Below are 25,107 nucleotides of genomic sequence, written 5' to 3'. Positions count from 1 at the left end.
TCTTAAAGAAACATGGGATTGATTTGTCTAGTTAGCATTTGTACTAAACCCACAACGTAGATTCCGTTAACATTTAGAAGATAATTGGAAATTCCTGCTCTAATCAAAAATACACTTTCAGACCCAGCAACGAAAGACAGCGAAATATCCCTCCACAGCCCAACATGAGTTCTGGGGGGGAGGGGGGCAGGAGGGGGGTTCTGCTGGGCCCTCGGCTGTCCGACTTAAATTCCGGGGGGGAGAGGGGGGGAAGGGCTTTGTTTTGGGTGGGGAGCAGGAGGCTTTTGTCAGCCATGGAACAGCCACTCCTTGGGCCCGGAAATGGCCAACAGGAGTGCAAGACGGACAGACTTGGGTCCCTGTGCGTCCTGCACTGTAATTGGCTAAGGGTTCCTTGCTGGTACGATCGAACCCTTAGCCAATTATGTACTGTAAGATTTATAGCCTGCCCTTCCCCTTACGGGCTCAGGGCAGCTTGTGGTAATAAATAACATTAAAATACAAACAGTTTTCATTCCTGGTGCAGTAATCCATGATGGTAAATCAAACTAGCTAAGGTGAAAGGAAAGGGGGAAAGCACAAAGGATTGAGGTAGAACAAGGGGCAGGGAGGCCAGCTCTGCTGGGAATACCATTGCCGCCCTCAATCCTGGGCTGGATGGAACAGCTCTGTTACACAGGTCCTGCAGTGTCCTGGTCTCACTTGACAGGGCCTTCCACCAGGCCGGTTTTGGAAGGGAGAACACCCCAGCCCTGGTCAAGGACAGCCAAACACTTTTTGGGCCAGAGCCCACCAGCAAATGCTTTCTTGGGGGTGTATTTGGAGGCGCAGTCTCATAGTTACATACCAAGCTGGAATTACATGTATATAAACAGGGGACCCAGAAGGACTTGTGAGGAGCAACACACTTTTTCTTCTTTCCCTTTCTTGGCAGTCCCCATAGCCTTTCCCTTTTTCCTGCTCCAGACTTTCCTTCTCACCCACCAGCCAACCTACTTTTTACCTGCCTCCACTGACTTCAGCTTTCCCCACCTTGGCAGTCCCCACTTAGGAAAACTCTGGTTGAGTTGCACCCTGTTGCACATTGCTGGCTGCTGAACGCACATGGTCCAAGGGCATGAGCCGATACCTACTTCGGGAAGTACAGGTGATACGTCCGCTGCCTTCTCCCACGCAAGTGCAGTCCACCATCATCCAGCCTTGATAGGGTTTCTCCCAGATCTCCCCAACAACATAGGAGGTCCCAGCAGAATTGTCGTAGCACCGTTCCGCTACAGGGAATGAATAGGAAAGGTTGAAAGGATGGCGGACGCTTATTTTATTCACAGAATTTCATTCAGTACGCACTAAATGGCCCCTGTGAGCCAGATTTCATCAGAAGCTAACCTGGGTAGGCTCTGACAAGTGTTTGGATGAGAGACCTCCAAGAAGTCCAGGATCACTATTCGGAGGCAGGCAAACCTGCCTTGAAAATCCCAGGAGGGGTCACCGGAAGTCAGCTGTGACTTGAGCCCCTCCCACCACCGGTGGGATCCTCAATCAGAGACACTGTATGTCCAAGAGGCACCAGGGAGCTATGATATCTACCTCAAATAAGTTAAGTAAGGAAAAATGGCACCCGAGATCTAATCAAGGAAAAACGTGTTATCTGTGCCATTCCGCTTTCGACTGAAAATAAGCTACATAAGTGAAGGTTTCTCCTTTGAAAAAAATAACGACACACAGAAAACTAGCATGTCAAAGCTGGAACCTTTCTCCCTGATGCTCCAGATTTCTATGTGTGGAAACATTTTTGTGTGGAAAGGGACGTGGTGGAGCATCCCTGCCAACCAACTGACACGGTACAGAACAGGTTCAAGTTTGCTCCTTCATCGAGCACGAGACCAAGCATGTTGCAGCAGCTACAAACCAGACTGTTTCTGCAGAAAGAATTAGGCCAAAACCTTGACAAATGGTACAGGTGACATAATTGGCACTGCCAATAGCCAACTGCCACAAAGAGCCCAAAAGCTCACACCTATGCCAAGCCACTATTGAAAAGAGTCCCACAGACTGGAGTCTGGAGCACCTTGCTAAACGTCTCACAAAGACACCACCCAAGACGAATACCTACCCACTGGCTTGCAAGTCCATTCGCCCTTCCCATTGCCAAGGCAGACACATTCGAGCATGTAGCCGCCTGTCTCGTGGGGCCGACGCCAGGTGTCGCCAATCTTGTAGGACTGGCCGCCTTCATGACAGCGATCTGTGGAAGATGAAAAGAGGAAGCCGTCTTAGACCAAGGCTGGTCCACCCAGCCAGGGAACGCCCAGGGATCCTCCAAGGCCCCAGGAATGCTCTGCAGCTGGGCTGCAGGTCTTCTGAACAAAATGCCCTGCAAAACTGCAAAATCTCCCGCTGAGCCAGAGATCTCGCTGGGATGGTGCCTCAGGCTCTGAAGGAGGGCGAGGGTCTTCCAGCCACCTCGTAAGGTGAGGAGGAGGCGGCGGCTTGGGATGTGTACGGAAGGTGAGCATTTGGAGTCAGCAGCACTCGTATTCAGAGGGCAAAGAACTGCCACAAATGACACAGCTTCATTTGTCTTTCAGCTCTCCAAAGATGCCCAATGACGGCACCATGGATGTTCCTTGTAACATTCAAAATGTGGTTTGCACCCATTCCAGCCCAATGCCAATTACTCTGACATACTTCACATATCTGAACAACTGCTGCCAACGAAATCAAGGGGCTCCTGTTTTTCCAACACGTCGTGCGATACGACTGATATCCACTGCTAAGAGGATTTGGCAGAAAGAAACCATTGCCTTTCATAACATGGGAACAGAAGGAAAAAATTGAACAGGTGCCAACTTCGTGGCAAAATGTTGCTTCACGTATACAATCTAAACCCATATTCGTATCTACATGTTAAAACGCCAGTTGCATGATATGACCCAACAGATATCACCAGGGACAATTTTGCTTGTCTGAACGCTATGTCTGGGGAAGAGAGAAGCATGACCCATAGAACACATTTTTTCAGTTTCTCTATTGCATGTGCTGTGTTGCTGATGGTCTCTGGAAAAAAATGAAGGTCCTTTTATAAGGGAAAGGGATTGCAATCTAGCGCAACATCTGCTATTGTAGACTAAGAGGGAAAACCCATTTCAAGGGGAAATGAAACGTCCTCTAGCGGAGGGGGGAGGCAGTCTTTTCCTGCCAGCCACCTTGCAACAGCCCCCTCCCGGTGGGTCTCCCGCCTCCCCGCAACTCACCATTCATGTCGGTTGGCCAAGAGCTTCCCATGGGGCTCGGGGGGCAGGGTGGGAGTGAAGGCCAGAGCCCTGGACAGGGGACTCCAGGTTGGTTTCTGGAGCTGGGTGAGCGTTGTGTGGGGACTGGGGAAGTGGGTGTTGGGGTGCAGGGAAGGGGCAGCTTTTGGGGCTGAGCAGGAGAGCGCAGGTCGCTGCTGCTCTGCCGCTAGGTGCAGCTTCAGTTCTGGGTGCAGGCAAGGGTGGCTGGGGGAAAGGTGTGGGTTTTGGCAGGGCCAGTGGGAGCGAGAGTTGGTGGCGGTCTCATGGTGGGGCTGGCTTCAGTGTGGGGTTTGGGGGAGGGAGAGCACAGGTCGCCTTTGGGCTCAGCTTCTGTCTTGGGTGCGAGGAAGGGCTGGCAGGGGAAAGGGCTGGTGGCCCAGCAGGGGGAGCGGGGAGGCAGATGAAGGAATGCTGCTGCAACGACAAACCCTCCACCTATCGGTGCACAGGAGAGAATCCTGCGTGTCAATTGGTTGAGGACTCATCATTGCAACACCAAGCATATCACCAAATTATGTAGGGTAAGAAATCCCCTTGTGATTCTCCCACCCCGTCATCCATCTTTGTAACCCACTTTTTGCAATATGGCGTACCAAGCATTAGACTGTTTCGGTGGGCCCTTTTTTCTAGCTCTGCAATCCTAATCTGATCACACTGAAAACTGGACATCTTGCATCACCTGACTGAATTGTTTGGGATATTTTGTAATCCACGACTTGCTTTTCAGTGAGAAAGGCAAGACATACTTGCGATTGTGCAGCTAATTCTCCCGCGGCCGGCTCCAATGCACGTGCAGTCCCAGATCATGGAGTCCTTGGGCCGTTCATACGTCTCCCCAACCCGGTAAGCCAATCCAGTGTATTTATCAAAGCAGGTCTCTTCCGCTGAGTGGAGGGAAAGGGTATATCAACATAGCAGAGCATGCTGGTTTCAGATGCCAAACCCATCAGCCCTCTTGTGTGTAAGGAATTTGGGAAACCCGTGGAAGTGACCAATCGAGCTGTGGGGCAAGGCAGGACAAAGCATCACCGGCTGCCACAGGTGAGCCGCCCAGATCCTAGAAAGGAGGAAGCCTTGCGGCCAAAGAGGCCAGCCAGCCCAAGGAAAGGACTGGCAACGGAGAAGGCCTCACCAGGCCGGGCGCTCCACAGAAGGAGGCATGACCTGAATTTACCCACCAGAGATTTAGCCCCAGATGCTCTCTGTGCTGCAAAACACACGTTCATCTGCTCAGCCTCTTTGCTGCTTTGATACCTGACAAGAGCACGGATTCCTAGCCCCTGCCTGAAAACCCACCACAGAATGAGACCAAGTAGAACTGTTCATGTGCAACTTCTTTGCAACCCAACAGTTAGCAAGAAAACCAGCTCCCAGGGCTGCAGCCGGATGCCAGAGGCGGCTGGCTCCTTCCTGTCCGAAAATGGTCCTCAGGTTCCTTTCCCGCTCGGAGGCCTCGGGAAGAGTTTGTCAGTCGCTACTACAGCGCCCCTGGCCTGGTGGTCCCATTTCTGCCGCACCCCTTCCACACATTTTGTGTGGAACTGAGGTACCAAGAAGAAAACCTCAAAAACCAAAGGAATGGTGGACGAGGCCCAGAGGCCGCTAGGCCATCCGACATGTTGGCGTGGGGAGGCCGGAGCGCAGGGGGGGGCCTGGTAGTTGGGGGCTCCGGGCTGGCCGATGAGTTTCTCTTCTGCCCTTCTAAACTCCAGTCCCTTGGAAGCCACTGAAGGCAGACAGTTGCTGGGGCCAGGGTGGGCGGGCCTTGGCTGCTGGTCCCAATCCGTGCTGCCCTCTGAAGAGTTTTGCACCTCCTCCTCGAAGGCTTCCTCAGGCCCGGTCCAGCCAGACTCGGTTGGCCCGGGCCACTCTTTGGCTGGCAGACCCCCCTCCCTTGGCTTCCAGGAGCCCCCCCCCCCCCGTCTGGTTGGACCCGGCCCTGAGGGAGCCCTAAAGGCGGAGGGAGCCCCGCCCGCCCCCCGGGCAGCAGGCCAGAGCAGGGGAGCTCAGCAGGGGCGGCCTGAGCCCGGCAGCCCCCTCGGAAGGCCTCCTGCCTCGCCCACCCGCCATCACTTCTCCCCCTCCACTACCTGACGGCGCCTAACCCGCGCCCCCGAAAAGCACCGTCCGGGCAAGGGAGGAGCTCGCTTTCCCTCCCCCCGCCCCCGCCCCCGCCCCAGGGCTCCAGCCGGCGGGACCCCCGGACGGACCCCCCTCCCCCCGACAGAGGCGCCTCCCTCGAGCGGGACGCGTGGCGGCCGTGGGGTGGGTGGGTGGGGGGACTCACGCTCGGGCTTGCTCTCGCAGTTGAAGCCGCGGCTGCCGCCGTAGCAGGTACAGACGAGGGTGTTGCCCAGGTAGGTGCGCTCCCACTGCTGGCTGATCTGGTAGTGCTGCCCGTTGTCGTAGCAGCCGGCTGCGGGGGACAACAAGGGACCGGCAGCGCCCGTCAGGCCACCCCCGCCGAGCCCGCGCCTGCCGCCGCCGCCCCCCCCCCCCGCGGAAGACGGCTCCCACCGGCCGTCCCGTCCCGTCCCGCGCGCCCCCATCCCGCGCCACTCACGCTTGCTGGGGCTGGCCGGCGGCGCCTGGCGGGGGCTCCTCTCCGCAGGGTCCGGCGCCCCCAAACACCGCTGCGGCGGCGGCAGCGCCAGGAGCAGCATCAGCACCACGAGCCCCGACGGCCGCCCTCCGCGCGGCAGCAGCAGCAGCAGCAGCAGCATCCTCCGCCCGCTCCTCTCGCCCGCCATCCCCTCTCTCTGCCTGTCTGTGGTGGGGCGCCTTCCCTGCCTGCCTGCCTGCCTGGCTCGCTCTCCCTCTGGCGCTTCGCCTCCCCGGCTGCGGGGCTGCTTCCCTCCCACCCGGCCGCTTTATGGGGCGCCCCGGCGGGCTCTCCCGGCCTCGCCTCCTGATTGGCCTGCCGGGCGGAGGAGGGGCCGACCCGCCGGACACCTCCCCTGCCCCCCTCCACCGCCCGCCCGCCCGGGGATGGATGGCTGGATGGGTGCGCGCCAGGCAGGCGGGCAGGCAGGCAGGCAGGCGGGACACCAAAGGCAGAGAAGCCGCCCGCCCGTAGGCGCGCCCGCCCTGCCTGGGAAGGAGACCCGCCGCCCCACCTCTTCCCACCCCCACCCCAGGGCTGCCCCCTCGGGCCCGGTTGAGCCGCGCCTTTTGTCCCTCTGAACTAGCGCTCATGAGGCAGGATGTGCATAAAGGGGGAGGGGAAGTTGTAGCGGGGGGGCGGGGCGGCAGGAGCGCGGGAAAGGGGAATCTCACTCACGATGGGGGGCCGAGGCCCCGCCCACTAGGGGTGCCGGGGAGGGGTCTTCAGCCCCAGTAAAGGTCTCCGGCCAGGAAACAAAAGCGGCTGGCCTTGGGCGGCCAGAGTCCGCAGGGTTGGGGGGGGGGGGGGGGGGGCAAGGGACAGGTCTGGGTGCCGGAGGAGTGGGGTGGCACGTGCAGCTGCAAATGCGACTTGAAGCAAACTCCCCCTCCCACACAGGCAGATGTGCCCCCCAGGTGGACAAAACCGACCCCTCCCCCATCCCTCCACACTGTGTCACACTGCATCTTCCGGTGACACGCCTCTGATTTAGAGGCCAGCCAGCCACAGATGTGTGCAAAAGGTTAGGAGCAAACCCCACCAGACCAGAGCCCAGAAAACCCACCCCGGCCATTCTGACCTTGGGTGACGAACCCACACGCTGCGGCCCAGAATCCATGAGGATGACACACACGCAAATCCGCTCTTGCACCTGGGCAAGCGGCTTCCAGATGTTTCCTTGGTGGAATTTGGACCATTGTCCTTTGTTCAACTTGGCTAGTTGTTACCAGACAGACCCGTGGTGAGTGGGGGGGGGGTGGACCTGTTTTTAGGACAGCAGGGTCACTACCTATCCTGCCAACCTTGGGGCGGGGGAGGGGGGCTAGGAGGCCAGTGCCAAGATGGGGCGCCATTGCTGCATTTGCTCAGTGTCATCTCTCTGTGCAAGGATCCCACTTTTGCATTTACTTGGGGATAGAAGCTGTGCCTCTTCCTAATGCCATCAGGAAAAGATAATCGCCTCAGGTCGGGAAGCTGGTTCCCAATTCCAGCTGTGGCTCACCTGCTGCTGTGAAACAAAGACCAGGCTAAACTGATGTCATCAACACTCCTTGCCAGTCCAGCAAACTAATCTCACTTCCTAATTTCCTGACTAACCCCTCCAGAGACCCCTCTCATTCAAGCTCTTATTGAACCGGCATCATCCTAAAATCTAATAATCTCCAGCACTCTCCAGGCATAGAACACTAAGCCGAAGTGTCAGCCATTAATGTATTATCAAAGCCTTTCACAGCCAGAATCCCTGGGGTGTTGTGGGGTTTCCGGGCTGTATGGCCGTGTTCCAGTAGCATTTTCTCCTGAGAATCCTCTGAAGATGCCAGCCACAGATGCAGGACAACCATCAGGAGAAAATGCTACTAGAACACGGCCATACAGCCCGGAAACCCCACAACACCCCTATCAGCCATTAAGTTTAAGTATCCGCTGCTTAACTTAAGCATTCCTCTCTTGTCCCTCTTCTGGAACGCAAGAGACACCTTTGTTGTCGAAAGATCAGAGTCATTTAGTAAAACCAGAGGTCCCCCTATCACTATTGCCTGTTCACCCAACCGACGGTGTTCAGTGTTCTCCTGGGCAGGAGGCCTGCTAAGGTCCCACGCCCACCCGGTCTTTCCCAGAGCCTGGGAGGAGGGGAAGCAGGGACACACTGCCATCAGCTGGGGGTCTGCCTCTCTCCAGGACAGGAGCTGGGACTTTAAGTCCAGGGGGGGGGGGGTGTTCTCGGGCATCTGACCCTGCTATGAAAGGCTACAGGAACAGAGAAGCTTCACTGGTTCAGCAGCAGCCAGAAGGCTTGCGATTGTTGCCGTGGCCCTGCCCTGCTCCACCCTGAGCTCTGCCCACCCCAGCCTGTCCTGACTCTCCCCTGCCCATCTGGGCTCCTGTGGCCTGCCTGCCAGCTTCCTGCCAGCCAGTTTCCTGCTGGTCACACACGTGCGTACACACACGCACAAGGCAGGAGCCTGCACACCCACCGACTGTATTTAACCCTTTGCTCCCCAGTTGCAGCCCCAACCTGTGCTCTGGTTTGGCTTCCTTTGTCAAGTTGCTTCCAACTAACAGCAGCCAGATTAATTAACGTCTTGCAGAACATCCCATCGTTCTCAGACTCGTTCAGCACTTTAAAACCAAGGGCCGCTGTGGCTCCCCTGACTGAGTCTATCCATCTCATGTTGGGTCTTCCTCTCTTCCTGCTGCCTCAAACTTCTCCAAGCATTATTGCCTTTTGCAGTGACTCTTGTCTTCTCTCCGTGTGACCAAGTACAGTGGCCTCAGTTCAGTCATTTTAGTTTCTAAGGCAGGTGTCTCCAACACATACTAGCCCAAAGGCATCCGCAGATACCTTTTCTTGCACACCCATCACTGGAAATGTGGCAGATTTGACCTGGCGTTTGTTTTAGCATATGTGGAAGAGAGCTTCCCGCTGACCTGGCTGCAGTAATCTCTTTGGTCCATTTGGCCTCCTTATTCCTGCCATTGTTGACACCCACTTTTGGAAATAATATAGAGTCATTAGTTAAATATGTTTATGTGTATGTATTCTATGTTGTTTATTATTGTTTGCATTTTATGCTCTTATTATTATACCTATTGTTATATTCATATATATTTTTTCTTTTTCCTGTTATTAGCATCATAGAATAATAGAGTTGGAAGAGACCACAAGGGCCATCAAGTCCAACCCACTGCCATGCGGAACACATAATCAAATTAGCATAATGTACTGTACTGACACCCACCTAACCCTTTCCTCCCAAATGCTGTGCCAGTCACCTTCTTTTCCTCCCAAGCTAAGTAGATTGAAAGAAGGGGGGAGACAAGCCCTCTCCCCCAGCTAGTTCTTTCCCTTCCCAGCGGCAGTACCCAAGAAGAGTTCGGAAGCTCCTGCTTTGGGGAGGGAGCAAGAAACTGCATATTTAACATTTTTCTGTTTTCTGCACATGTCAAAAAAAAAAACCCCAGGATCTACTTTTTGAATTCTAACTGGGCAGGCAAAGTTGTGTACTTGTGCTCCTCAGCTATCGCAATCCTAAAAATAAACAATGTTGAAAGACACTTTAAGTCACAACATAGCACCTTTTCAAAGAACTGTCCACTCAGTTTTAAGATTCATAAAAGGAAAATCTCTGAACTGAAATCAAAATTGGCTTGGAAGCATCACCTCTGCATTTTTTATGGTTGCATTTTTTTATAAAGTTGCATTTTTTATAGTTGTAAACTTGCATGAGGAAAGGAAGAAATCTTTTGAAGATGGAGAGCTGTGTAAAGAGGTATTTTTGGCTGTTGGTGATGGCTTTTTGAAAGTGTTCACAATAAATATGAAATCATGTCTGCAATCCAAATGTTGCCACCCTCTGAGAATACAGTGACCAGAAGAACTGAAGCCATGTCTATTGACCTGGAATATCAGTTGCTAACTGACTTGCAGAAGTGTGGACTCTAATCTGTAGAACTGTGTTTGATTCCCTGCTCCTACACATAAACAGAACACTCTTATCTGGTGAAATTGATTTATTTCCCTGCTCCTGCACATGAAGCCTGCTGAGTTACCTTGGGCCAGTCACAGTTCTCTCAGAACTCTCTCAGCCTCACCTATCTCACAAGGTGTCTGTTGTTTTCTTCGGTGTGGATCCTGCAACCGGTTTGGGTTTCTTCGGACAATTGGCAGCCATGTGGCCTGATTCTCCACAGTAGAGGCAAAGTCCCAGACGTCGGCGCCTTTCGGAAGTAAACCGGCCAGAGATGAGGCTGCCCACTTCGATCCATTCAGCGACGGTTCGGGGTTCATTATGCATGACAGCCCACTTACGGATTTCAGGATCCACTGCTTCATAAAAGTACTCACATTTCATATGATCGGGCCAGTCAGGTATTTTGCTGGCAGCCGCCCGAAATTGACGTGCAAAATCGGCGAATGGGCAGTCTCCTTGCTTAATGGTTTTCAGGGTTTTTCTAGCCTTCTCAACCACGTCGCGATCTTCAAAACGAAGTCGGAGACCTTGGAGAAGTTCAGCTACCGAATTCAGCTCATCCGCCTCCAACTCAAACAATTCCACGAACCATTCAGCTGCCTCTCCGTCAAGCACCGACCCAATATCCCTCACCTTTTCCTTTTCAGACCGGTACAAGTCATCATACTCCTGCATGTGCGCATCCAGCTGCAAGATGAAGTAAGGCAGTTTGGAAGCATTTTGTGTTGAAAACATAGGAATCCACCTGTGCTTTTTATAAAGGTCACATCATATGTACTGTTGGTTGCACTTTTATTGATAATACAAAATGAGCTCTAAGCAATACAGTCCAAGTAGAGTTGCCAGCTGCAGGTTGGGAAATTCCTGGAGATTTCAAGATGGAACCTGAGAAGGGCACAGTTTGGAAAGGGGAGGGACTTCAGCAGGATATGATGCCATAGAGTCCACCCTCCAAAGCAAAGCAGCCCTAGCTGTAGCCTGAAGATCAGCTATGATTCCAAGAGATCTCCAGGCCCCGCCAGGAGGTTGGCAGCCCTCAACAAAATAACATTGAAACAATCACAGCTGCCTTGCCATTTTCATGCTGCGCAGTCAAGTAGCAGCAGAATCCCTCGTGCTGGCAACATCTCTCCAAAGGAATCCCTGACATTAGTCATTACACCACACCACAGCTGCAAGCTGAAGTCTGCTGTGCTCTGGTAGATTTCAGATTTCCCTCCTGCTTGTTTCAGGACGTTTAAAAGTGTCAAACTCGTGCCCCTCCAGATGTTATGGACTACAGTTCCTATCATCCCCTGCCAGCATCATGCTGGCAGGGGATGATGGGAACTGTAGTCCATAACACCTGGAGGGGCGCGAGTTTGACACCTGTGGTTCTAGTGTCCGCTTTAGCTTTCTCCTGGGATCAGAAAATGATCAGTCTTAATCCCCCACTAGATCAACAACCAAAGTATTAACCACCTCTATCTTTCCTACCAATAAAGTTTAATACAAACTTGAAAACATTATCATGTTTATTGGGGGGGGGGGGGACTCCAAGCATTCTAAAGATATTCTCCTGATAGTTGGTCCATAAAACTCACACATAGTAGAATAAATTCTTTCTCTTACTCCCAGTGGGTCATCTTATTGACTTGAAATTAGATGTGTAGGTGACTGAAGGTACAAGTTGTTCCATAGATCGAACTACAAACAGCCAGGGTGAATGCCCTCTACCAGTTATCTGTTAGAGACCATCCGTCGTTCTACACTGATTGGATGGATTTGTCGTCTTTAATTATTCCGTTTGCCCTTCCCGTTTACTTCAGAGAGGTCTGAAAGTTTGGAGTTCCCACAGAAAAACGGAGTTACTCCAAACCCAGATCTCTATCATACTGATTCTCCTAAATTGCTTGCCACTACTTTTGAAAAATTCTGTGGTCAAAATAATAAAAATAAATTTGTCACTCTCTGTAACTTCTGTGGAAAACTGGTGCATGCATTTTGAAAATAAAGACAATGTTAATATTGAAGTTATTGAGGAAATTAGAGGCTGTAGAGGCTGGCTATCTCTAGTCCAGGGGTCTGCACCCTGAAGCTCTCCAGATGTTCATGGACTACAAATCCCATCAGCCCCTGCCAGCATGGCTAATTGTCTAGTCACAGGGGACCCAGGAAGCAGCACATGGCAATGTTGTGGTGTGACTATGAGCCCCACTGGCAGAGGCGTATTGGGGTAAGATGGCGCCCAGAGACAAATTGGTCCTGCCTCCCCAAGCCTCGCCCCTGGCCTCAGTGCTTATAAAAGCAGTTCTCGGAGGACAGGGAACGGCAGTCACTTCTGCTCTCCCCAGAGGGGAGGGTGAGAAGGGACTGCCGCTGCCGGCTGGGAGCCGAGAGGAAGGGCAAGGCTGGAGGGGGCGGTGTCCTCGGGCTTCCTTGGCCCCGCCCATGTCGATGATGACGTGGGCGGGGTCAAGGATCCCAAAGACTTCCTGCTGCCTTGCCTTCTTCCTGGTCACATGGGGGGCGATTTTGTGCCCCCCACGTGACCAGATCAGTGGCGCCTGGGGACAGAGGGTACTCCTCCTCTCTAGGTAAATATGCCACTGCGCTCTGGTCTCCGCTTCTGGTTACTGCATGACCAAGAAGCTTGTTGCCATGTAGGGTCAGAGCGCTGTAGAGCCAGCCCTGCAAACGCTGGAGGAACAGTTGCACTTCACCTCCCTGCAAACCTGAATGAGTGTTGGCCAAAAGGTCCCCCATGTGGAGGCTGAGGTATCAACAAATTGATAAACAGAGGAGGCTATGTCCATGCAATATGGGTCAGGTGGAGACACTCGATCATACCCTCTTTCATTGTGTAAGGTTTGCAAAAATCAGAATGTCACAATCTGCACTTATCCCATTTCTGTATAACAATCTAACTGATGCTCTTAAGATACCTATGCTTTTGAACAACATGGATCCCACAGTGTGTGAGAATGTAGCAAAATTTCTGCTAACAATAATAGACGTAAGTCTAGATGAATACCAACCAATGTCTATGTATTATGACCACATATAGCCAGCAGTAATTTTGCTAGCTTCTGTCAGTATCCGATGACGTTTAAGTGAGTTAACTTAGCTGAAGGAATGTCCTATAGTTACAGAAGGACCATGTATATATTTTAGTATTTAGTATTTTAGTACCAGTGTCTATAATTGTGAGCAATAATGGGCAAATTTTGTATGCTGATTTTGTATGTTTATTTTATGCCAATAAAGGCTTGTGACTGATTGTTGCCATGTAGGGTCAGAGCGCTGTAGAGCCAGCCCTGCAAACGCTGGAGGAACAGTTGCACTTCACCTCCCTGCAAACCTGAATGAGTGTTGGCCAAAAGGTCCCCCATGTGGAGGCTGAGGCAACAACTCAACCCAGTTATCCTGATGGTAATTCATGTAACACCTTAGGTATTGTTCCAGCACCCCATTTAATCTTTTGGTCTGGGCATCTGCAAGGGCATAGTATGCAAAAGACAGCCCCTCTTCTACCCCCAACATTTGTGGGACCCAGGACCTGGTGCGGGAAGTCAGTGTTGTTGAGCCGATAGGGAACAGCGACCACAATGCTGTCAGATTCAGTATCTCTGCATGCGAACAAGTGACAACTACTAATGTAGTTACATTCGCCTTCAGAAAGGGAAATTTCTCAAAGATGAGGGGGATAGTGCGCAGGAAGCTGAAAGGGAAAATCAAGAGAGTCAAAAATGTCCAAGATGCTTGGAGGTTATTTAAAAAACACAGTCTTAAAAGCTCAACTGGAATGTGTTCCACAGGTTAGGAAAGGCAGCGCCCAGTCCAAAAGAAAGCCACCATGGTTAACAAGGGACGTTGAGGAAATTATTAGGGAAAAAAAGATGTCTTTTAGAAAATGGAAGTCCAAACTTTAACATGATAAAGAATAAATTTCAGAGAGAAACACTAAATGGTGGCAAAAGAGAAGCAGAGTTGGCTGTGTAAAGGGGAGGTAAAGCAAAAAGGATTATGAGGAACGCATTGGCTGTGGAACATGTCAAAACCATGCAACAAACAGTTCTTCAAGTACATCAAAAGCAGGAAGCCAGCAAGCGGAAGCTGCCGTAGGGCCCATTGTTAAGATGACAAAAGGGAACAAAGTGGTGTGCTAAAAGATGACAGGGAGATTGCAGAAAAGCTGAATGAATTCTTTGCATCTGTCTTCACTCCAAGAGGAGGTGAGGAAAATTCCTGCACCTGAACCAAGCTGTAGGGAGGCAGAATCCAGAAGGAACTAACGAGAGATGAAGTGGTAGACCAAAGGAAAGAAGTTCTGGCAGCCATCGCCGATAAACTAAATGCTACCAAATCCCTGGCCCAGATTTGGTGCATTCACTCCAAGAGTTCTTAAAGAGCCTGCAAGCATGAAATTGCTGGATGTTCTCACTTTAATATGCAACTTATCCTTGAAATCAGGCTCCATCCCCTGGAAGACTGGAAGATGGCCAATGTCACACCAATCTTTAAGAAAGGATCTAGGGGGGACCCAGGAAATTACAGGCCAGTCAGTTTGACATCTGTTCCTGGTAAATTAGTAGAATCTGTCATTAAAGATAAAATTATAAAACATGTACAAAAGCAAGACCTGCTGAGAAAGAGTCAGCATGTGGCTTTTGCAGATGCAAATCCCTGTCTTACAAAAACTTACTAGAGTTCTTTGAGGGATGTAAAATAGGCATGTGGATATAGGAGGAACTGAAGTGGACATTGTCTACTTGGATTTCAAAGGCTTTTGGACAAAAGTTCCTCACCAGAGACTATTGAGAAAACTCAGCGTAAATGAAGGCTGAATAAGAGGGGAAGTCCTCCCTATGGATTTCAAAAACTGGTTGAGAAACAGGGTAGCAAAGAGTGTAGGTGTAAAATGGGAAATTTCTCACAATGGAGAGATGATGTGGGAGTGAGGTGTCCCCACAAGGATCCAGTATTGGGACCAGTGCTCTTTAACCTATTCATAAAATGACCTGGAAGTAAGGGGTGTAGGTAGCCCGTGGTGGCCAAAGTTTGCAGATGATACCAAATTATGTAGAGGTGGGTGGAGAACCACAAAGGATTGCCATGAGGAGCTCCAAGCGGACCTTGATAAATTAGGTGAGTGGGCTAAGAAATGGCAAATGCAGTCCAATGTAGCAAAATGCAAAGTGATGCACACATAGGGGCAAAAATCCAAACTTCACATTGGCTGACGCCTACAGGGGTCAAAGTGCTACGTCAGTCACAGACCAGGAAAGGGATTTCAGGCTGTCTTAATTCGATAGTTCCATGGGAATGCTCAACTCAATGTATGGCAGCTGTGAAAAAAGGTATAAACTCTATGCTGTGGGATAATCAGGGAAAGGAACTGATAATAAAACTGCAAAGATTGTCATGCCTCTATATATATAAAAAAACCCGTGAAGATGCGACTCCACACTTGGAGTAATTCGTGTGTTCAGTTCTGGTGCACCGCAAGATCTCAAAAAAAGGATATTGAAGAGATAGAAAAAAGTGCAGAGAAGGGCAACGAGGATGATTGAGGGACTGGAGCACCTTCCTTATGAGGAAAGGCTGCGAAAGCGTTTGGGACTCTTTTTTTAGTTTGGAGAGGAAACGTTCTGAGGGGATAATGATTGAAGTCTATAAAATTATGCATGGGGTGAAAAATGTTATTGACAGAGAGAAATTTTTCTCTCTTTTCCTGCCACAATACTGAGAAACCAGGGGCATTCATTGTGAAAATGCTGGGGGGAAGAATTAGAACTAATAAAAGGAAACACTTCTTCACGCAACGTGTGATTGGTGTTTGGAATATGCTGCCACAGGAGGTGGTGATGGCCACTAACCTGGATAGCTTTAAAAGGGGCTTGGACAGATTTATGGAGGAGAAGTCAATTTATGGCTACCAATCTTGATCCTCTTTGATCTGAGATTGCAAATGCCTTAACAGTCCAGGTGCTCGGGAGCAACAGCCGCAGAAGGCCATTGCTTTCACATCCTACATGTGAACTCCCAAAGGCACCTGGTGGGCCACTGCGAGTAGCAGAGAGCTGGACTAGATGGACTCTGGTCTGATCCAGCTGGCTTGTTCTTAACAATTTCAGAAAATGTCTCCAGAACCATGACACGAATTGGCTTCCCTGATTCGAGATTATTTTATCCAGCGCCGAATGTAGCCAGTAGACCTGCCCTACGAACATTTCAGCCAATTTTGGGGCCGAGGGTCACCCTGCACATAGTATGAAATGTGCTTACTTTGAAAATGTTTACAACTACCCAAATTACCGTCTTTCCCCTACTAATGGGCAGGTCTGTAATAAAATCCATTGAAATCACTCTCCAGGGAGCTCTCGGGGCCAGCAATGGCTGAACCCAGTTGCTTCCCTGGCACGGTTTTCCCCACGGCACGCTTGACATAGGCTTCCACATCCTGCAGGAGGGGGCGCCACCAGAACTGCCTTTTGGCTAAATGCAGCATTTTCACAAGTCCAAAGTGTCTGGCTGACTTTACATCATGACGATCTTTTAACACTTTAGTTTGCAAAGCAGAGGGAACATACAACCTCCCCTCGTGCCCCCATAGCCCTCCCTCTTCCTTTGGATCTCCCCCTACCCACCAATTCCTTAATTTTAGGATCATCTCGACCTATGGATCTAAATTGGCTTTCTAGAGCCTGTCCCAGGGAGACTGTAACTGTGGTGGGTCCGTGTCTGTCGCTGCTCGTGTTTTACTGAGGGTTGTAATGGCTATGCCCAGTTGGGTTGGTGTAAAGATAGTTGAGTGGTTGGCTTCCCTGTGATCTGGGACATGGGGCAACGGGGAGAGTGTGTCTGCTAAAAAAATTGTTTTCCCAGGGAAAAAATGTAGGGTGAAATCGCATTTGGAGAAGAAATCAGCCCATCGTAGCTGTTTTGTGTATAAGGCCTTGTGGTGAAGATCAGCACAGAGAAGCCATCCAACTGGTGATGCACAGAACGCCCCCCCCCCCAACCTCCAGTCCCATTCACAAGAGGTGTACCGGACGGGGGGGATGGTGCCTGGTGCAACATCTGCGAAGATATCATCCATAAGTGTAAAGGATTCAGTGGTGTTGATGAGCGGGGTAGCCGCCTGGCCTTGACTACATTCCACAACCCGGGCGATGGGCCAGCTTCTGCGGCGGAGACCTTATCTCTGCGAGGGAGATGAGACCTACGTTCCCATGGGAAACCGGGAGGGGGATGGGATGGACAGAGTTATAACCTGTGCTTCTGGCGGGAGATATTATTCCTGCCACGGCGCGTACGTGAGCTTTCTAGGATGTCTGAATAAACGGTCTTTTACACCCAAAAAGCCTTTTATTTCTGCTTCTATGGAATTCCTTACATTGTGGCAGGAAACAATCGTTCATCTATCTTCCTAGTGCAGTGGACCTCTGGTGTCTCGGCATGGAGAGGTTGAATATTCCTGTGGAAGGTTCGGTAGCCCCCAAAGAGGGCTCCGAGCTTTCCCTTCTGGATTTGGAGGAACCGGCGGGAGAACGGGTCTGCTGGTGACTCTTTCCCGATCCTTCGTGATCGCATTAATGAAGTCTTCCCTTACTCCGTTAAGGACGAGGGACGAGAAGAGCGCACTCTATGGGGACTTTACATGATGCGTTTGGGGCGCTATCTATGGATCGAGCCTTAATGGATCCGGATATCTGCCCGTTTTTAGGTATGGATTACAAACCTCAGATGCAACTCTGTCCACGGAGGAGACGGGCCTGACCACCTTTCATGCGGCAACACAGGGGAGTCCATTGAACGATTCCTGGACTACCGTGATTTTGGTGATGCTCCTAAGAATCTACCGTGGCATAGCACTGGGGCCCGGCCCTCAAGACCACCGTTGAAACTGGGACTATACGGGGGATTGGGAGGGGTATCCGTCACCAGCTTCCGATCGGAACCCCCAGATCCGGACCAGCAGCTGCACCTTGAGATGCCCCGTGGAGCCACCGGTGGAGCACGACGTCCCCATGCGTTCAGATGAAGAGGAATCCGGAAGAAAGCCTGCATTCCCATCCGGATCTATTCCCTCTCCCATCGAAGAGAGCTGGGATGAGGAAGTGGGCCGACTGCGCAGATGCCCAAGAAGCATGGAGCCCGTGAACATAGCCAGCTATGGGAAGAGAAACGGCGAGCAGCTGCAGCAAGAGCGTGAAAACCTGCAGAGAGACCGTGGAACAGCAGCGCCAAAGAAATCCAACTTTCGAATTGGACCGTGCCAAAGACGCTGCAGCTGCAAGTGGCAATATGTGCAGAACCTATCAGTCCATGATAAAGTCCTGGAACACTCCAAACTGGATCTCTACAGCGTCAACGCGCTGGCGTTGCCAGCGCTTCCTGGCGTACGCAAAGTGAACTACAACTGCAGCTGTTCAACGAGATCGAACTGGCCAAACTGGAACGAGAGAAAGCAGCTTCTTTGGCATGCGCACCAGGATGCATTGACTCCTTCGCAAGGAGCGAGAGCTGGCTTGCGCCTTGGAGAGGGAACTGAAGAAGCAGCAGAACAGGACGTTTCCCAAGTTGGAGTCTACGCTTGCTCACTGGGTACAACCGAAGCGCCAGAGAGGCTTAACGCCTGCTGGAGTCCTGCCACCTTCCAAGGACCGGCTCCCACCAGAACACCAGCGACACCGGGCGTTGGTACCTCCACCTCCACCGACTCCGGCCCCCCCTGCGCCGCTGCCTAGCAACCTGCGCAATCCGCCGGCCCCAGTGGTAAAGGGCCGTGGAGAGAGGATATTACAAAGACCTCCAATACCTGCCCGTTTCGGGATGGGACCGCTTCCAAACTTCCCCTGCGCTTCATCCTGCAACTCGATGCCCATATGGAGGACTATGACGATTTATACCCGGGTCTGAACGCGAAAAAAATCACGGGACATCAATCTGGCTCGCGTCCTGGATGGGCGGCAGCCGACTGGTTTGTGACTCTTTTGAACCTGCAAGATGAAGATACTGCGCCGACGGTGCCGGCGTTCCTCCTTAAGCCTTAAGGGCTGCGCTTTCCAAGATCCGAAGGTTCAACGCTGAAAAATGAAGCTTATCCGCGACCATCAAATCTATTCAGCAAGGCAACCGCTTCGTTTACGCAGAAATTTGCCCGTGAATTTTACGTCGCGGCGTTGCTGCTCGACTCCCTCCTGAGTGGCCTGGAGCGCGTATGAAATGTGAATACTTCTCGGATGCTGTCGACTGGCAAACTGCGTGAAAGCGGTGTTTTAATTCGGATCCCTACGCGACCATTATTGCTGATTGGATCGAATTAGGATCCCAGAGTGGCGCCTTCGTTTAGAGTATCGCTCGTGCCGGGGGCCGCCTACGCCCAAAAACCGCTTCACTTCACTTAACCACCGCTCGCGACCACACCAATTGCCAAGCTCCAGCCGCCTCTACCGAGATCTTCACCTCGAGCTGCCGTCGCCGAACTGGGATTGATAATGTCTTTACTGCGGAGGACCGGGTCATCTAGCCGCCAACTGCCCGAAAAAAAACAGAAGCCAACCGCTCCGGACGTAGCGCATCCCCATCTGCCAAGCCACCACGCAAATCCGGGCAGCCCCCAACAGAGCTCGTCTAAAGAGCAGTTACCGAAGGCGACCCAGAAGGAGGGAAGCAGCTGTTTGCCTTTCTTCAGCCCCCATGGATTATGGGTTCGACTCCAGACAGCGGTGAGTGAAGGCAAGCGCTCCCATTACGATCCAAGCTGTTTCTGGCCAACCCCGCTAAGCATACTTTCGTATTATAGCCTCAGCCCTTGTAGATTCTCCTGGGTGCTCCCATTGTTTTAATCGCGGCCCCAGGTGGCGGAGGAACTAGGGTCTAGACCAAGTCCCCCTGGCTAAGCCGATACCATTCACCCAAGTGGACGGCAGTCCTCTCGGGAGCGGAGGACCCGCCCACTTCAAAAACGCATAACCCGGTTCTCCTCTCACGCTTCGCCCGACCATTGGGAGAAAATTAGTTTTATTCTGGTAAGCCAGTGGCCAAACACTCCATAGTTCTTGGGCATGCCATGGTTGTTGTTGCATGAACCAAAAATTCATTTTGGAAAGAAGAAAGGATCTTAGAGATTCACTGACCACTCCCTGCGGAGTAACACATGAATTGGGGGGAAAACTTCGGCTTCTCCTGACATACCCCCCCCCCTGGCTCTCATCAGCGATGCAGCGGCTTCTAATTGCTCCTCGATTCTACCGGTATATTCCACCGGCTTACCAGGATTTGTAGCCAGAGTATTCTCAGGAGCAAGAATGCGATCAGTTGCCACCCCATAGAGACAACTGACTGCAATATCGTAGTAGCTAATACAGCCAGGGCGAAACTGCCCAAAGCGTAGAATTCTACCGCGATGAGTTCCCAATCGAGGAGAAGGAACTTCGTGCCTTCTTAGACAAGAACAGCTACGCTCGCCGGTTCATATCGGGCGGGCTAATTTCAAAACACACACACACATGCTGCTCCTGTATTGTTTGTAAAAAAGAAAGATGGGTCTTTACGCTCTGCACAGATTACCGAGGACTCAATGCAGTCTCACTGTCCAATAAATACCCTTTGCCATTAATCAAGGACCTTTTAGACGCATTGGGCAAGGGACGCATCTTTACTAAGTTGGACTTGAGAGAAGCTTACTACAGGGTCAGAATTGCGGAAGGCTATGAACACTTGACTGCATTTAACACGAAGTTTGGACAGTTTGAATACTTAATAATGCCATTCGGGTTAAGTGGGGCCCCCGGAGCTTTTATAGCCCTTATCAACGAAGTTCTCCATGATTTATTGTACAAGGGAGTAGTGGTGTACTTAGATGACGTTTTAATTTATTCACAAACCACGGAAGAGCATGAAGCATTGGTTCGAGAAGTATTGAAACGTTTGCTCAACAACTCCCTCTTTGCCAAACTTTCGAAATGCTGTTTCCACCAAACCTCTATCGACTATTTGGGTTACCGGATCTCGCCCGAGGGCCTAAAAATGGATCCTGCTAAGATTGATGCAGTCCTCCAATGGCCTGCCCCTACCAACCGAAAGGAACTCCAATCTTTCCTAGGTTTTGCTAATTTCTATCGTGACTTTATACCCCAATTCGCTCTCCCACTCACAGACCTCTTACGCACTAAGGGTAAAGATCCACTGACTGCCAAGCCCGGGGCCCCCCTTTCCTGGTCTAAAGAATGTCAGACAGCCTTTCAGCTTTTAAAATCTGCTTTTACTACCGAACCTATCCTGAAGCACCCTGACCCAGATCTCCCGTTTGTGGTTCACGTGGATGCCTCAGACAAAGCGCTTGGGGCAGCCCTGTTGCAGAGAAATAAAGATGATAGGCTGGTTCCGTGTGCTTATTTATCAAAGAAATTCTCCGGTGCTGAGCTCAACTGGACTGTAGGGGATAAAGAGACTGCGGCCATCAAAGTAGCACTCTCCACTTGGCGCCACTGGTTGAGGCTAAACACCCCTTTCAAGTTTGGTCGGATCACAAGAACTTGGCCGCCCTCTCCACCCCTCAAGATGTCCGCTGGCAACTTCGTTGGGCCGATTTCTGTTCTCGTTTCTCTTTCACGGTCCATTTTTCCCCCGGAAAAACCAATAAACTGGCTGATGCGCTCTCGCGCCTACCCGGGGAGGGGGGTGGAGCCAGCTTACGGGACATTCCGCGCACTGTTCTCTCCCCCTCCCAATTGGGGCTGGCTGTCACCCGATCTCAGACGTCCACTCCTCCTTCTCTGCCCATTCCCAGCCTGGTCTCTCCTTTCCTACGGGAACTCGAGGAGGCGGGGCTGCGCGAGCCACCGGCGGAGGAAGGTGACTCCCAATTGCGTCTGGAGAATGGTGTTTGGCGGCGGGGGGATTGTTGGTACGTGCCTCCCCCCTCCGTAAGCAGGTTCTCGAGGCCTGTCATGATGCCCGCTCAGCTGGACATTTTGGCTTCCTAAAAACTCTGCATTTGGCCCGCCGTCAATTTTGGTGGCGCGCGATGCGCAAGGACATTGAGACGTATATTAAAGGTTGCTCTGTTTGTGCGGAAGCCAAGAACGTTCCGAAAACCCCATGGTCTGTTGAAACCTCTCCCCGTGGCCTCCCGCCTCTGGAAGTCATCTCCATGGATTTTATTGCCACGGATTTGCCAGAAAGTCATGGCAACACGGTCTTGTGGGTGGTGGTGGACTTATTTTCTAAACAAGCCCATTTCATCCCATGTGCTTCCATCCCTCCGCTCCTAAGCTAGCGCGTCTGTTCATTCAGCATATTTATCGTCTACACTCCGCTATGGTCTCCCACCCGGCCCCAATTCATTTCAAAGTTCTGGAAAGCTTTTTCTAGGTTTGTTGGGGGCCGCCCCGGCGGTTGCAGCCCCTACCACGTTCAAAGTAACGGTGAGTCAGAGAGAACGAACAGAACCCTGGAGCAGTATTTACGTTGTTACACCAACTACCACCAAGACAATTGGTGCGAGCTAATTCCGCTTTGCAGAATACGCCTATAATAATGCGGTTCATAGCAGTACAAAAGACCCCTTCAAATTGTGTCTGGTCGGTCCTTCCCTCCGTTGCCGCAACTACCTGCGGAAGCATTGGATCCTCCGGAGTTTCAGCAGTGGATTTCATCTCTGGCCGAGGGGTGGAAAATGGTCCAGACTGCCTTACAGCAGGCTAAAGACTCCCAAAAACTTCAAGCTGATAAGCACCGCCGGATTTCCCTTTGCGTGTGGGCAGCCTGGGTGTATTTGTCTACCAAAAATCTCAGAGACGTACATAAATTTTCAAAACTAGGCAAAAGATTCGTGGGACCTTTTCAGATTACTAAAGTGATTAATGATGTCACTGCCCGATTGGACTTGCCTAATTCTCTAAGTAATATCCATCCTGTCTTCCATTCCAGTTTACTCAAGGAGGCTCCCGTTTCCGATGCCTGGCACGACCCGCCGGAGAGACCCCCACCGACTATTATTGATGGCCACCAGCATTACGAAATTGACGCCATCCTGGACTCTCGCTTTAATCGCAAACGCTTGCAATTTTCAGCCTCTTTGGTGGGGTATTCCTCTGGGAATAATCAATGGGTTTATTCCGAAAATATTGACGCCCCCGCCCTCATTTCTGCTTTCCATCGCACCTTTCCGCACAAACCTGGGGGGGAGAAGTCTTTTTTAAGGGAGGCAGAGTGTAAAGGATTCAGTGGTGTTGATGAGCGGGGTAGCCGCCTGGCCTTGACTACATTCCACAACCCGGGCGATGGGCCAGCTTCTGCGGCGGAGACCTTATCTCTGCGAGGGAGATGAGACCTACGTTCCCATGGGAAACCGGGAGGGGGATGGGATGGACAGAGTTATAACCTGTGCTTCTGGCGGGAGATCTTATTCCTGCCACGGCGTGTACGTGAGCTTTCTAGGATGTCTGAATAAACGGTCTTTTACACCCAAAAAGCCTTTTATTTCTGCTTCTATGGAATTCCTTACAATAAGCCCCCATTCCTGCCAAAGGTGTCTGGCCCCTTCCCAGCAACCCCCACATTCATTTTCATGTTGGGTGGGGCAGACTCAAGGGGCCTCTAAAGGTTCTACCTCATGCAGCCACATCTGCCCCCCATCCTTCTAGGCCTGCATGGTGGCCTTGGATCTGATACGGAAACTGTGTGGGCAGGAGGCCTTCCCACAATGAGGTGTGTAGTGTAACGAACTAGCAAAGTCCAGGCCAAAGTAACCGTTCTCAGTTCTTTATTGTGCTGGCAATCATAGATACACTCAATACGAGGTCTGAGAGCCTCAGGCCTTCAGTTGTAGACTTAACACAGTGGCACATCACCTTCCTGCCAAACCAGAATAAACAAAGCCAATACTCAAAGCAATACATAATAAACAAAGCACAGTTTCCCACAGGCAAGTGAAGATAAACCTACAAGCAAAAATCCCCATCCCAGGCAGAAAGCCAGAAGCAGCCGACAGCCACCTCTCAAGGACAAACTACACACTCACCACATCCTGACATGTAGCCCCACTGAAGCCATGCAGACAAGCAGAAAGGGCCACCACCAGTCCAACTGGATGGTTGCCCAGAAGGTGCTCCTGTTTGGGCTGCTGCTGCTGCTGCTGGTGGTGGTGGAGGAGGAGGACAATGTGAGTGTTGCCCTGGCCTCTAACATACAGGGCAGCGCCACAGGCCATCAAATGACTTCTGGTGAATGGCCACTGGGTGTATGTTGACACTTGGCCATGCTCAGTGGACAGTGGCATTCATGCCTGAAGTGATGCAACAATTTGTTCTGCAGGGTCAGGAAGAGGATTCAGCTCTTGATGGCCAGTGGCGTCCTGAGTCCTGAGAGATGGTCTCCTGGGACCCAATGCTGTCTTGTGGGCTGTTGTTGCTGCCACAATAATCACCAGACAGTGTGGAGGCCCTGATTGGTGAGTCAACCCTCTTGCTCACAAGCCCAAGGAATGATCTGATAGCTGCCACCTTCCTCCTCACACAGCTGCCGCCATTGGAGAGCCTCACTGTCTCAGACACATCTGCTGGCAATCTGCTCTTTTCTTCCTGCATCCTGGACATTCCTATGAGGTCCTCAGTCTGGGCACAACATTGAGCCTATGGAAGCAGTGACCATTAAGGGCCCCAGGGGTTCCATCTTGCCAGCATTTGGTGTCTAGGAGGTTGTTTGGAGAACGCTCATGAGGCTACAGTTTCACCAGGGATGTGTCATCATGGCCCCTCTCTCCATTGCAGGTGTGGCTACTATGTCCCTGTTGTTCAACCTTGCTGTTACTGACCACCTGTGAACTCTTGCCCCTTCAGAGTGAGTGAGGTGCCATCACTGCATTGGTGGATCTGCAGCTGCTCAGCATCACTGGGCCACCAGGGGCCACTGGGGGGAGCTGATCCCTCCCTGTGGGCTGACTCTACTTTTTCAATTGCTGGCCTTACTTCTGCCTGGCACCTTCTCAGGGCCAGGTTGAGGCTCCTCAGGGCCAGACTGAGGCTTCTCAGGGCCAGGTTGAGGCCTATTGTCCTTGGAGCCCTCACTCATTCACTTCCAGCCAGCTCTCCCCACCCCCTCCCCCTGCACTGGATGGCAATGCAGGGCTCCTGCCAAGCCCAGCTCATCTCCCCAGCACGATCATCTATCATCTATCTGGGCAGCCATTGAGCACTAGTGGGGCAGCATGAGTGGCAGGAGTCTGCCTACCAAGGAGATCACTGGA

General features: G+C 51.7%; 1 protein-coding gene across 1 annotated transcript in view; it reads right to left on the bottom strand.

Moving 5' to 3' along the window:
- The window catches only part of FN1 (fibronectin 1), a 77,332-nt gene extending 71,168 nt beyond the window's left edge, over window positions 1-6,164 (bottom strand). The window contains exons 1-5 of the mRNA XM_048483538.1: window positions 5,857-6,164; window positions 5,581-5,709; window positions 4,040-4,177; window positions 2,114-2,245; window positions 1,134-1,271 (exon numbers count right to left, since the gene is read on the bottom strand). Of these exons, the coding sequence (XP_048339495.1) occupies window positions 1,134-1,271; window positions 2,114-2,245; window positions 4,040-4,177; window positions 5,581-5,709; window positions 5,857-6,043 (724 nt within the window). The 5' untranslated portion in view covers window positions 6,044-6,164. The remainder of the gene's footprint in view (window positions 1-1,133; window positions 1,272-2,113; window positions 2,246-4,039; window positions 4,178-5,580; window positions 5,710-5,856) is intronic.
- Window positions 6,165-25,107: the final 18,943 nt, after the last annotated feature.

Source organism: Sphaerodactylus townsendi, linkage group LG02, assembly GCF_021028975.2.
Source record: "Sphaerodactylus townsendi isolate TG3544 linkage group LG02, MPM_Stown_v2.3, whole genome shotgun sequence".
Taxonomy (NCBI): Eukaryota; Metazoa; Chordata; class Lepidosauria; order Squamata; family Sphaerodactylidae; genus Sphaerodactylus; species Sphaerodactylus townsendi.
This window is presented reverse-complemented; position numbering and strand designations above follow the sequence as displayed.